At 41.5% G+C, this 13,071-nt stretch overlaps 2 protein-coding genes across 6 annotated transcripts in view; one reads left to right on the forward strand and one right to left on the reverse strand.

Moving 5' to 3' along the window:
* Window positions 1-6,633, reverse strand: part of BICDL1 (BICD family like cargo adaptor 1) — a 65,302-nt gene extending 58,669 nt beyond the window's left edge. Inside the window, exon 1 of the mRNA XM_078857604.1 lies at window positions 6,609-6,633. Within this exon, the coding sequence (XP_078713730.1) occupies window positions 6,609-6,611 (3 nt within the window). The 5' untranslated portion in view covers window positions 6,612-6,633. The remainder of the gene's footprint in view (window positions 1-6,608) is intronic.
* The window catches only part of CIT (citron rho-interacting serine/threonine kinase), a 52,712-nt gene that overhangs the window by 2,984 nt on the left and 36,657 nt on the right, over window positions 1-13,071 (forward strand). Inside the window, exons 4-8 of one of the 5 annotated variants that reach the window (XM_078857602.1) lie at window positions 688-789; window positions 1,072-1,214; window positions 1,771-1,864; window positions 2,218-2,415; window positions 3,288-3,441. In XM_078857602.1, coding sequence (XP_078713728.1) covers window positions 688-789; window positions 1,072-1,214; window positions 1,771-1,864; window positions 2,218-2,415; window positions 3,288-3,441 — 691 coding nt within the window. Of the gene's footprint in view, window positions 1-687; window positions 790-1,071; window positions 1,215-1,770; window positions 1,865-2,217; window positions 2,416-3,287; window positions 3,442-10,158; window positions 10,514-11,242; window positions 11,397-11,935; window positions 11,977-13,071 lie in introns of those variants that run through there. The other 4 variants (XM_078857599.1, XM_078857598.1, XM_078857600.1 and 1 more) reach the window with 4 other exon arrangements.

The raw sequence follows: 13,071 nt of genomic DNA on the forward strand, positions 1-13,071 counted from the left end.
TTGTTATGAAAAACATAACTTTTGCTTCTTCGGAAAAAAATGCGAAATCTTTCAAAGTGTCATGCAAATGTGAATTAGGTGTGCACTTAATAATACAGTGAATTTAATGAACTTAATACATTTCAGAAATAGATGTGTACAGTTAACTACATTGCCTTGCCCATGATTATAAAACAACTTTGATAGCCCTCAGAAGTATCACATAATCTGTATTTGGGTTATATAATGATAGTGTTCTTGTGAATCGCATTCACGTAGAAAATTCAGCCATGCCTATTTCATAAATATTTGCCCAATTAAATAATGTTAAAGGAAAAGATTCATGTTTGAATAAAGCAGTCCCAAAAGGACAAAATGTCAGTTTTAAACATAATTATTTAAAATTGAGTTTAATTTGTTACTGTTAGTAAGCTTCATGACATTAAAAAATTTCATTTAAAAAAATCTGCTGAACATGCGAGCTGTAAATGTTTCACTGCGCCGTGAAATAATTTCCCTTCTGTGATGCTGTCAGCTACATTATAATGTGCTTTAACGTGTTTTCACAATTGCTGTACCCTGCAGTATTATGACAGATTTGTGGGCAGTCACAAAGCATTGCATTTTGTAAGAGGTGTGATTTCCTCCATCTGCGGAGATCGTTCAGTGTAACGTGTGCTAATGCCAACGTCTTGCTTTTAAAAAAAGGTGGCCTTGTTTGAGGAGGAGAGGGACGTCCTGGCCAGAGCCAGCAGCCCCTGGCTCACGCACCTGCAGTACGCCTTCCAGGATGAAGACAACCTTTACCTGGTGCGGCCGGTGCCTCTTGCTCACGCCTGTCATTGAACAGGAAAACTTGCTCCGAACACAAACACGAGACATTAAACGTTAACCTGAAAATACGGTACAACGGCACATGTCCGATTCGCTGGAGGGGACTGAGTTATTGGAGCATATGCGAAATAGTCAGGGTTTGTGAATAGCTCTGTAGATAATGACAGTCACACCAGACACAAATATTGCACTGGATGTGGGAGTGGTTAATTAGGAGGTCCTTCTAAGGATCTCTTCCTTCCAACACCTCGGCTGCAGGTGATGGAGTATCACCCAGGCGGGGACCTCCTCGGTTTGCTGGGCCGCTACGAGGACCAACTGGATGAGAGCATGGTCCGCTTCTACCTGGCCGAACTGGTTCTTGCCACGCAGAGCCTGCATCAGATGGGATACGTACACAGGTGTCTGACGAGCGATGCACCCGTGCGTTCGTCGGTACACTCGCGTGACCAGTAAAGTTGTGCGTGTGTGTTTTATTCAGCCAAAACGATTGTTGTAAGTTGTTATTTTTAATATCCTTGTTAGTGTCCACCTTTGTCTTTTGAAATGAGCCTCAGGTGAAACCTGCTGTATTTTATGTGGATCCTGCAGCCTTTAATCTTGAAATAAAATCGTACAGCCACTCCAGCTGAATGCACTGTAAGCATCCATATAATTTATATCACGCTAAAAAGGAATTGTTCCTCTTTAGTAACATTCCTAAATGTTATGTCATTGATTGTCACTTATTTAGTTCGATGTATGATTTAACAAAGTGGTATTTAAAATATTTGCTCATTCCCAGTTGTTTACTTAGCTTGGAATGCAATGTTTTTTTATGCAATTCGTGGTGCTGCACTCTTGCAATTTATTTGTGGTAATGGAATTATTGTTTTGTGCTTACACACATTTTACGAAGGACTAAGGATCAGTACGTAGTTTTATGTGCGCGAATTGAATTTGTGCGTCTGTCTACAGAGATTTGAAGCCTGAAAACGTTCTGGTGGACCGTACTGGACACATCAAGTTGGCTGACTTTGGCTCAGCTGCCAAGCTCAATGCAAACAAAATGGTACGTATACCCAGCCCGTTAAGAACAGAGAACATAAAAACGATCGTAAAGAGTCTGAAGAAAGTGTTAGCAACATTCGGTCAATAGCAAAACTGGAGTTATAGGGATGTCTTTAGAATTGTAAACAAATATTTTACGTTCATAACATTTTTAATGTTTTATATTGTAGCTTTAATGCTTGCATATTGTTTTCAAATTATACAGCGACTGCTCCGTTAATTTACAATTAGAAACGTTTTGTTAAAATAACAAGAGATACAATTTCGACGTGAAAATTGTATAGTAGCCTGCAGGTCACACCAATGAAGCAACTCAGGATGCACTCACCATTGTACTCCTGCTTATGTCAACAGGTGAGCTCAAAGTTACCGGAAGGCTCACCGGACTACGTAGCACCAGAGGTCCTGAGCAGTGTCAGTGGGAAGGGTTCCTACGGGCCTGAGTGCGACTGGTGGTCAGTGGGAGTCATCGCTTATGAAATGGTGTATGGAAAGACCCCTTTTGCAGAGGGCATTTCCACCAAGACCATCAGCAACATCAAAAACTTTCAGGTGAGAAAAACATTTTATATTGTTAAAGTGGAGAGATTGCGGAGTGTTTACTCTTCTTCATTTTCATGGTTTTAGAAGTATAACACACGTGCTATATTCTTGGTTCTTTCGGTAAAGTCACGTAGAAGGGAAATAATGAAATATGTGAAATCCACAGCAAGAAAAATTTATAATTTTTTGTTTAAAACATTTTCTTGCTGTGGATTTCACATCTGATGATGATTGCTTGTGTTGCAGTTGAAACGTCGTGAGAATTTTTATTGTTTTATATTTATATTATTTTATTATTTCCCTTCTACGTGACTTTACCGAAAGAACCAAGAATATGAATCCCTGCAGTCACGAAAGCTTTAAACCAAAATTTAACACACGTGCTATCGAAGCAATATTCTTGGTCGAACATCTAACGTACAGAATGCAGAAGTGGCTTGGTTTGCTCAGGGCTAATCCCCCGTCTCAGAAGACAGTCGGCAACATTGAGTTTAAAAAACAACTTATTAAGTGTAGCAAGCTGATATCCTCAGCCTATTAACACACGACCGCTCACAAAAAACATCATGTTGAGTTTGGTTTTCAGTGCTCACTTATTTGACCAAATATTCGGCATTTTTTATTACAGCATTTTCGGTTTCATCTCTACAGCAGTATCGATAAGAGGCAGTTGAGATCTGAGATGTAGTTTAGATATCACCTTTTAGAGGTTGTTCTCTACCGTAAAATATGCGGTGGTGCACTTCTGCAAGAGTTGCAAGCAGAAGTTACTTTGTCACATGACATAACTGCTCAGCAATAAGATAATGCACTGTGGTTGTAAGCATTGTTGGCGAAATTGAGCCATACTCATCCAGGGCTGCGGTGTTTGACATGTACAGAAGTTCGTCCGTTTTCCGTCCGAGCCAGCGGTGAGCGTGGAGTTTGTGGACCTGGTGAAGGGCTTGCTGTGTGGCCGTGTGGACCGCCTTACACCTGACAAGCTGCTGTGCCATCCGTTCTTCGCTGGCATCGATTTGAATAACATCCAGCACAGTAAGCAGGCTATGAATGTTCTTAGTATGGTGAGATACTGCATTCGTAATATGTACGTATGTTTTATTTGGTTCCTGCTAATCATGTTTTTTTCCCAGTTTTAAGTCTGATAATATACTGTGCAGTAAAACCCCCGCTAGCCGGATTTTGCGTTCACCGCATCACGCTGTATAAATATGTAAAGTGTATTGAGCATTACACGGGTAAGATGTTGATGTTAACTATGGGTTCGATCCCGACCCTGACGCCTGTATATTTGGAGTTTGCATGGTCTCCACCTGGTCACGTGGATTTTTCTCCGGGTTCTCCCCTCCACATTTAGAAACGTACATTCAGAGTATTGGCTGCTATAAATTTGCACGTGATAAGCCACTTTGTTGAGCTATAATTTGTGGCCAGGTCGCTTCTGAAAAAGAGCTACATAGTCGACCAAATCTGGTATAATAAAAAGTAGTTTGGTTTCTAGTTTGGTTTAATAGATGTATTTATGCTGGCAATACGTGAGTGGTGGTGGATGGCGATGAGGGGGTGATAGGGGAGAAGTGCTGGGGGATAAGGGAGACCTGTGTTCCCTCTGACCGACATAACTACTGTTCAGCACAGTGCACAGCACAGGCTACCGTAGGTGCTTTTACTGGTAGGAACCACCTGGTACCACCTGGTTTCACCAGCCCACAGGGGATTATTGTGTCTGTCCCGTCCGTCCGTCGTGCATCCAAAAATGGGAGGGGTGGGGCTGGTTGGAGAGGGGAGGGTGGGGAGGGGCTGGGTGGGGAGGGTGGGGAGGGGCTGGGTGGGGAGGGGCTGGGTGGGGAGGGTGGGGAGGGTGGGGAGGGGCTGGGTGGGGGTGGGAGGGGTGGGGCTGGTCACCCCGTGGCGCCCTTATAAAACTCAACGTTTAACCTATTCACGCCGGCTTGTGCCCGCCCTCATAGTCGGCCATATTTGCGAAATACACCACGCCGCTGTTGACCCTGGCCATTGACCAAGCAACCCAACGTTCCTACCAGCTCTCTCCGCAGGAATGTATTTATTTTTTTGGTCTGTATATAAAATACTACACATTATAATACATCACATTAATACATGTACAGTAACAAGAGGGTTGTTTATTTACATTGATATCATTGAGTTTTGCAGCTAGTCGGACTTCACAGCCGACTGACCAGGGATCTCCTCTTTGCTTCCAGCTCGCTGGGGTTTTACTGTTTGTAGTAAATCCTAGCGGTGTAATTATGTATCGATTCGTCAATTAAAACCAATTATTGTACTCGTGATACTCCCATGTATTCAATAATATGCATGTGAGAACCGATTGTTAAAATTTCCTACCAGCTTAAATGTGCATATTATCTCAATGCAACTGCTTATTGAGACAATTTACATCAGTCCGGGACAACATTTATCGAAAAAGGTGAAATGAGAAATGGGTAGGAGCTAGGGACGTTAGAGATGGGAGAGAAACACCAGCAGCATGGCATATCCCAAGGACAAAGTTACCCCGTCTAGAGTTTGAATAGACTTGGGAAAAGTGCTGTTGGTGAGCACCTATGAAGGCCAGCATGTTACATGAGGGGGTGGGAGGCCAGCACCACGTCCTGCCGCCTTTGTCTTCCGAGTGGTGATGTTTACACACCTCACCAGGTATTCATTTGAATCGACCTAGGGGAGGCCCAGAAATGGTTAAGATAATCGTCACTGGTGTTGGTGGCCATGAGTGGGATTTTAACTTTTTCTTGGTTCTTTCGGTAAAGTCACGTAGAAGGGACTTTTAGGGACTTCTACGTGACTTTACCGAAAGAACCAAGAAGAAGAATCCCTGCAGTCACGAAAGCTTTAAATCGAAATTTTGACTTTAGCTTAATTGGGTTTGTAGTGCAGCGTGCTAACCGCTGCACTGTCGCAGCAGTTAGTTCCCATATACAGACACCCATTTCAATTTAATTAGTAAGTTTCCCATGTTATATTGTTCAGAACTGGGGAGGTAGTGTATACCCACCCGCTTTGTCTCTTTTAAGAGCTTCTTAATGTCATGAACCAACATTCTTAATTTTAAAGCGCAGTCGCCCTCATTCTGTGAGCTATTTTTATTACTTTTGTCAGATTGAGATATTATGTAATGCTATTTTTTTTATAATGTATCTGTATTTTTATAATGTAAAGTACTAAAGTTGAAAAAATAAATACTGGCAACACTGCTTTGCAACAGAGTTGAACACCGTTCATAGTTAAAATAATAGCTCGCCAGCAAATTACCATTCAGCCCAGACAGTTCAGAATGTTAATTTTTAACATTGCAATAATAAATCGGCTGTCCAAGCATAAAAATCCCTAAATGGATTAATAACTTTATGATGCATGATTAATGTGTGTACTGCGTGTGACATTTAAGATGCATGGTAATTTAATTATATACCTTTTTAATGCAATTATATGTTGAGCCGAATGTATGTGTGGGTTATACACTGTGCTATAAAACTTGTTGACCTGGGTTTGATTGCTCGTCATGGATAGCAGTGGCAAGTGGTATCTGAATCTGTTCTGTGCCTCCCCGAGGTTGACTGAACCTTAAATGAGCACCTGCTCACATGCATGTGCTAAACCCTATATGGTTATCAACGGAGGATTGCGGATAATACTATTAAATAAGCATGCAGCACCTTTTAAACATTATTTTTCACCAGGTTCATTCTCAGTCTCTTTATATGCAAATATACAAAATGATAAAGAAACACTGATGTTCACTATGGGAACCTCATTTGCCAGTAAAAATATGATAATTTTTTTTTACCCTTCTATCTGGCAACAAAACTGACACCTTTTTACAAGGTGTCAGTTCAGTTAACACAATTAATTGCAAAGCACCAAGTCCACACACAGACTCCAGTTACAGATAAGATAGTAACAGAAAACATTCATCTTAAATTAGATGAATGTAATTTTTCATCATCTGGATTCTGCACAAACTGGAGTTGCAGATTAAAAAAAGGTTTCAAGAGAAAATATTTTAAAAGATATATATTGTTGAATTGAAACATTCAAATCAAACACGACTTCATCTCAATATGTCAAAACATCACATCGATATACACACGCAGTTATTCAGTATTTGCCTGGGTTGATAAATATTTTTGAGAAAAAAAGAAACGTAGAGTTTTGTTAATTACCATTGAGTAGGTTTCTCGTGTTTGGCCGCGGTGCTTGCGTTTGGTCACGGAAGCCACCAAATGTAATGATGGGTCCTGGCAGAAGCAGCGGGGCACAGCGTTGTAGTTGTGTTTCCGGGTGGCAGTCACAGACTGCCCTCCCCCATCCACCGAGTCCCCGCTGTTACCTCCCTCTGCTTTCCGACCTGCACGACATCCTAAATGATTTTGACTTAGAACTTTCGAGACTGCAGGGATTCATATTCTGTGGTTCTTTCGGTCGGAGCCCTCTTCACCTACATTAACATTAGCTGCCCCGCCCATCTCTAAACCTTCATAAACAGCTTGCCCTCAGAGGCTAACCTCCCTGTTCCTGATGACGACCTCTTATTTTTGATTAACTTTATTTTAACTATTTTATTGTTATTATTTTTTCTTTTATCCACGCGACATTACCGAAAGAACCATAGAATATCTTAAATGATATATAGCAGACAGTCACTCATCTAGGCAGGTCTCTCAAATGCCACGCTCCTTAAAGTTTCATTTGTCTTTCCAAATTGTATCGATGTGCAATTTTATGAGTCGGCCGACGTATTATGGGTTGTTTACCCATTTAATGGCTTTTGTAATCATTTATGTTATGCAACGTTTGTAGTCAGCCCATGAAGGAGTAAAAATCTAATGTTATTACGTTTACATATGACTTGAGCAGTGGTGCAGTGGTTGGGGCACTATGCTATGAATCCGGAGACGTTGAGTTTGATTCTCAACCATGGATAGACGTTGGTGGTGAGTGACATCTCAACTGATCCTTGGTATCCCCGTCAAAAAGCTACACTGATCTGTTTGATATGATCAACCCCCCCACCCCATGACTGACGTCATGGGGAAGGTTTTATCCAGCAGTGGATTAACAAAGAGCTGTACGTTATTATTTTTTACATATTATGGTTATCAGCACCCACCCCCATAAACGAGAAAACAAATGCCTAGATATCACTTGCTGTTAGCAAGTGATATCTATGAGGTCATTATAATTCCTTAGTTCATATTAAATTAGTACTTTGAGATGACAGGATGGAATAAAAAAAAAATATTCTTGCAATCATTGTTTTTGGACATATCTTTTAAATAATTCATGCCAATTTGCAGCCGTTCTGACAAGTATAACTTATAAAACTATGTAACACAATTTTTGTTCCTGGGTAGTAAGTGTTCGTAATTGCTTATGCCTAAAAAGTATAGAAAATGGGTATTATTCCCCACAAACTTTTTTTTTGTGACCAGGACAGTGATATTTTGAAATGTATCTATTTTTAATGAGAAAACGGGCGAATTTGTGTCTTTTCATTCACATGTCAGAAAAAAACAACATATGAATGAAAATGAACATGTATATTTATACTAAAGTAATAAAAAATTACTACAAAAGATTTAGAAGTGAGTAGTTTTTTTAGATTTACGATTACACTGAAAATCAATTTCACGAATCAGCCCCCAAATGTCGTCTCCCATCATGTTCTCGTTATACTGTCCTTGGTAGCGGCGTTCAAAGTGCAGTATATCCTGGTAGAAGCGCTCGCCTTGCTCCTCCGAGTATGCTCCCATGTTCTTCTTGAATTTATCAAGATGAGCATCCAGGATATAGACTTTGAGGGACATCCTACAACCCATTGTGCCGTAGTTCTTCACCAGTCTCAACCAGCTCCACGTAGTTTTCGACCTTGTGATTGCCCAAGAAGCCACGAACCACTGCGGAAAAGCTGTTCCAAGCCGCTTTCTCCTTACTAGTGAACTTCTTGGAGAATTCATTGCACTCCAGGATCTTCTTTATCAGTGGTCCAACGAAGACACCGGCTTTGACCTTTGCCTCAGACAGCTTCTGGAAGAAGTCTTGAAGGTACTTGAAGGCTGCCGACTCCTTATCTACAGCTCTGACAAATTGTTTCATAAGGCCCAATTTGATGTGCAGTGGTGGCATCAGCACCTTCCGGGGGTCCACCAGTGGCTCCCACTTGACGTTGTTCCTCCCCACAGAGAACTCGTCCGCTGTGGCCAGTCCCGCCTGTGGTAGTGTGCGTTGGGTGTCTACATCTTTTGTAGTCATTTTTTGTTTTACTTTAGTATAAAACATGTGTATTTTGATTCATGTGTTGTTTTTTTCTGACTTTATGTGAACGAAAAGACACATTCGCCTTTTTTCTCACTGAAAATAGGTCGATTTCAAAATATCACTGTCCTGGTCACAAAAGCAAAGTTTGTGGGAATAGCCATTTTCTGTACTTTTGAGGCATAAGCAATTAGGAGATAACACTTACTACCCAGGAACAAAACAAAAAATGTGTTACACAGTATAATCATTATATTATTCAATCACAATATCTAAACATTGTTGGGCCAGTACTGTATAGGTTGAAAACTAATTTATTTAGAACTGCTTTTTGTCTTTTAGTTAAGTTTTCCCCCCACCTGCGTTTAGTATGGTTGGTTACAGTACGGTGCAAAATAAGCTCAACATTCATACACTTGTGATTCAATAACACTGATGCCAGGGGGAAATAACCCATTTGAGATGATAATTCAACGTGGAGCAGCAAGAACCTTAACATGGAAAACAAAATTAAATCCACAAGATCAACCTGGTAAATTAATACAACATATATGCATTGCAACTTGGTTCCAAGTCACGTGTGGTGGGGTGAAGTGTGGGTATTGTCATCTCTTCAAAGGCATCTGGACAACGTGGAAGAGTAGGCCAAATACCATGTAGAGGGGGCTCTCTTGGACTTCCTCTAGTGGACACGCTTCTGTCAGGAGGAGCATGAGCAAGTTATTGCAGGGCCACACCTTAACCTTTTTACAATGATATATTTCTCTTTTTTATATATATATTGTGAATGTGTTCTTGGACAGGCCGTTAATTGTTTCACCAATTTGCGCATCATTAAGGGAGGTGCAATTCCCAGAGTGAAGCAGGCATTGTGAAGGGGGAGGCACTGTGAGTTGGGTGAGTTGATGTGCGAAGAGAAATCGTGCAAGCCGGGCGATGCAATTCTATGCACAGTGGTGGCACATTTGTCTTTCGGTAGGGACAAGTGTGGGTACTCACACCTCTACCAAGATATTTGGCACGGAAGAGTAGACCAAATACCCTCGAGAGAGGGCATCTAGAGCTCCCTCTAGTGGAGGCAGTTGAGTGAGCAAATAATATAATTAGAAGTGCTGTACTGTTTATTACAAAGCAGGTAGAGAAAATCAATATTTTTGTACATCACCAATTCCTCCCCCTCCCAGCCCCATGCATCGATATGGGATTTTTTTTTAATGTACAACCGGATGTATACTGTACCGTACAGTATCTCCTATACATAGTAAATGTATGCAATGTAGTAGCTACGTATAGGCACGTAAATACACGTGCACGGATGTAATATACGCACGTGCATATATGGGAGGGCTTTAAAAAAAAAAAGATTTATACTGACAGAGAATCGTGTTTGTGTACGTCCCCCTAGAGGCAGCGGCGAGCCGGCATGCGTTGAATGCTTTATGTGGCAGAGGGCGCAGGCCGGCGAACACCATCACAGCTGACGGTTGTCAACTCGGTCGCTAAGCTTACCATAGATTAGGTCTGTAGGCAAGTAATTAAAGGTAACGGAGCTCTTTGGGCTTGGTCGTCGTCGCTGCTGACGATTTGGAATTTCCTTTGGTGGCTGGAGCGTGTGCTTTTTAAAAAAATAATGGGAACCTTGAGCCCCTTAGCATGCTATGCTTTTGCAGGCCTGTTGAGAGGCTAGAGAGAAAGTAGGCCAGCAGCAGCAGCAGCGATTTCGTGAAGGCAGAATTTGAGAGAGAGAATTCGTTGAGCGGATCATGCCTTGGCTGCCCCGGAGCTCTGCACACATACGCCGGCCTCTAACCAGGTTTGACAGTGCAACGAATTGCTGTTGTCGTGGCAACTAAGCCATTAATAACCGATTACAAGGCTTCAACATCCTTATGAAAACAGCTGATTTTAGTACATCGCAGCAATGCATGGATAATGGTAATTTTGCAGTAATTTGATGGGTTCTAGGTCAGCACTACAGTGTGCTTATTTTCAAATGTCTGGCAGCATAATTTACCCATGTTGAAATTATATGCATTCGGTCTACTCGAGAATAATTGATGTGATTAGCACTTACCCAGATCGTTAGAAAGTGGGGAATGTTATTTGTAACTTGCTTTGTTGCAATTTTATGGTTGTGCATTGGCCTGTTCAATTAACTTGGTTCAATTTTAAAAGGTCATCAGGATACCGTTTTGTCTTAGCATATTTAACCGTAGTATTTGCCGCGGTAAAAAAAAAATTATAATTGCAAAAGATCCTCACACGGACATGTCCGTAAGTGTCATTTGACGCTAAGCCCATGTATGCCGCTTAAGTGGGTCAAGAAGGGCCGTGCCACTTTACCAAATGAGTCTTATCAAACGGCTTAATGGACAGATTGTGTTATGTCAAAGCACGAGGAGTCCGAGAGAAGCGCATGGTGAAGTATCCCAGACAGCAGCAGCGACGTTCTCCCATCGTCGCCAACGCAGGCACATCCCAGTCCACTTCACCGCGATGGGAAGAATGCTGTTTGACTGATGGCGTGGCTAAGCCTGGCTCGGCTCTCTGCGTGCGCCCACAGAGTGGCCGCGTTCGTGATGGGGAAATAGGCTTTGGCTCCCATGCCGTGCGCTCGGTCTGAGCCCCGTGCTGGAGCTACAGTGCTCTAATCGGCTGCTCTATCTAGGCCAAGTGAGTGCGGCGCTCATGCACAGGTACCGGAGCGTGCGCCACTTTGTGCCAGTGTCATTCTCGGGATGCAGTGTACTTTTTGTTGCATGTGAAGAGAGGGAAAAAAATTAGGCGATTTTTTTAAATTTCTTGCCTAAACAAGTCTGCGTTACTTTATCATTTGCGCAAGGCTGCATTCAGGACATCATTCCAGCTGGTATTTGCACCGGGCTAGTGGTAATGTATGAACTGTTGGTTGAGTGTGCTCGGTGACAGCGATATCAGCTGTTCTTTGTGTCCGATTTTGCCTGCTTGCTAGCCTGTGTGACTAGGCACTGTGCTGGGTTATGAACATGCTAACGTATTGCTATACAGTGCACTTTGCTGTAGGCATCAAATCTGCAGTATGTCCATATTGCATATTACGGCTGTGCTTACGATATGGCTATTTGAGTGTTGATTTGTGATGTTTTTTTAAATCATGACATTGTGTGTGTTTTTTTAAATCCTTGATTTAAATGCACCGTAATTCCCTTCTACTGTGAAAGAATGGATTAAATACATTATATCTTTTTATGTACAGTGCCATTACAAAGGCGAATCATTTTTCATTTACTGCCGAGGGTAAGATTACATTCCATGTTGCAGATACACGTTTTGTGTCAATGTACTTTTCCATTTTATGTATCATGTTGTATATTGTGTACAGTGGCTCCTTACAGTGCATACGTTGCTTTACTTGTGATGAATGCAATGTGAATAGGCTTTAAATGGGCTCTTTCTTGTATGCTGCACACCTTTAACATACAGGGTATTGACATTACAGTTGTATTTGATGTTCATACCGTACTGTATTATTGGGTGCCACATGCATAGAATTAAAGAAAAGGATGATGATGATGATGTATGCCTTTGGTTATACCATCGCAGTCATGCTTAGCACAATGGGGAAAAAAGTAGTTTTATTCCCTAGCAATGAACTACTATTATTGTGGAATCGTTTTGTTAATAATGTTAACAAAAGAATTAGCGTGCCGTAAAATTGATTGTCATTTTTTTCCGTGGTGACCATAGTTTCTGTGACCTGGATGAAATTGTAAAAGTCTTTTGGAGCACGAACTTTGTCCTTTTTAAAACGTTTGTTGATGGAAATCGCATATTAATATTGTAACAAAAATAACCACGAACCTAACATGCCAATTTAATTTGTCGTAATGCCAGTCTCTTGTCGAATACAAGCCCGATATTCGGATGGTTTTCCTTGATGTGTTAATGAACGTAACGCTTGTCAATTTTGCACCATTGTGTTGCCGGCGTAAGATAAAACCAACATTTACAATGTCTCGCATCTGCATTGCCACAGAAGCCAATTGTTAACATGTAAGCTTGCAGTACAGATGGTACTTAACATGCTTTACAGTGGTTGAAATGTGGTAATGATACCTCTGATGTGTTTGAAGATAGTACTGTATGTTGTGCGTCATCTTGTCCGACGTTTCGCTCCAAGTGCTGGTGGCTTCTTAAAAAGTTGCTGATTAAGCTCCCAAAACTGAAGTCGGTTCCCGAAAAAGCTCGGACTCCGTGCAAGCCACACGCGGCGCGACCCGAAAACACAACGGGGAACTGTTACAACTCTTTGGTTTTTTCGGTAAAGTCACGTAGGTAAAAAATTAAAATAAATTAAATCACGATGTTTCGGAGGCAACACAAGCTTCCGTC

The sequence above is a fragment of the Lampetra fluviatilis genome, chromosome 6 (assembly GCF_964198595.1).
Source record: "Lampetra fluviatilis chromosome 6, kcLamFluv1.1, whole genome shotgun sequence".
Lineage (NCBI taxonomy): Eukaryota > Metazoa > Chordata > Hyperoartia > Petromyzontiformes > Petromyzontidae > Lampetra > Lampetra fluviatilis.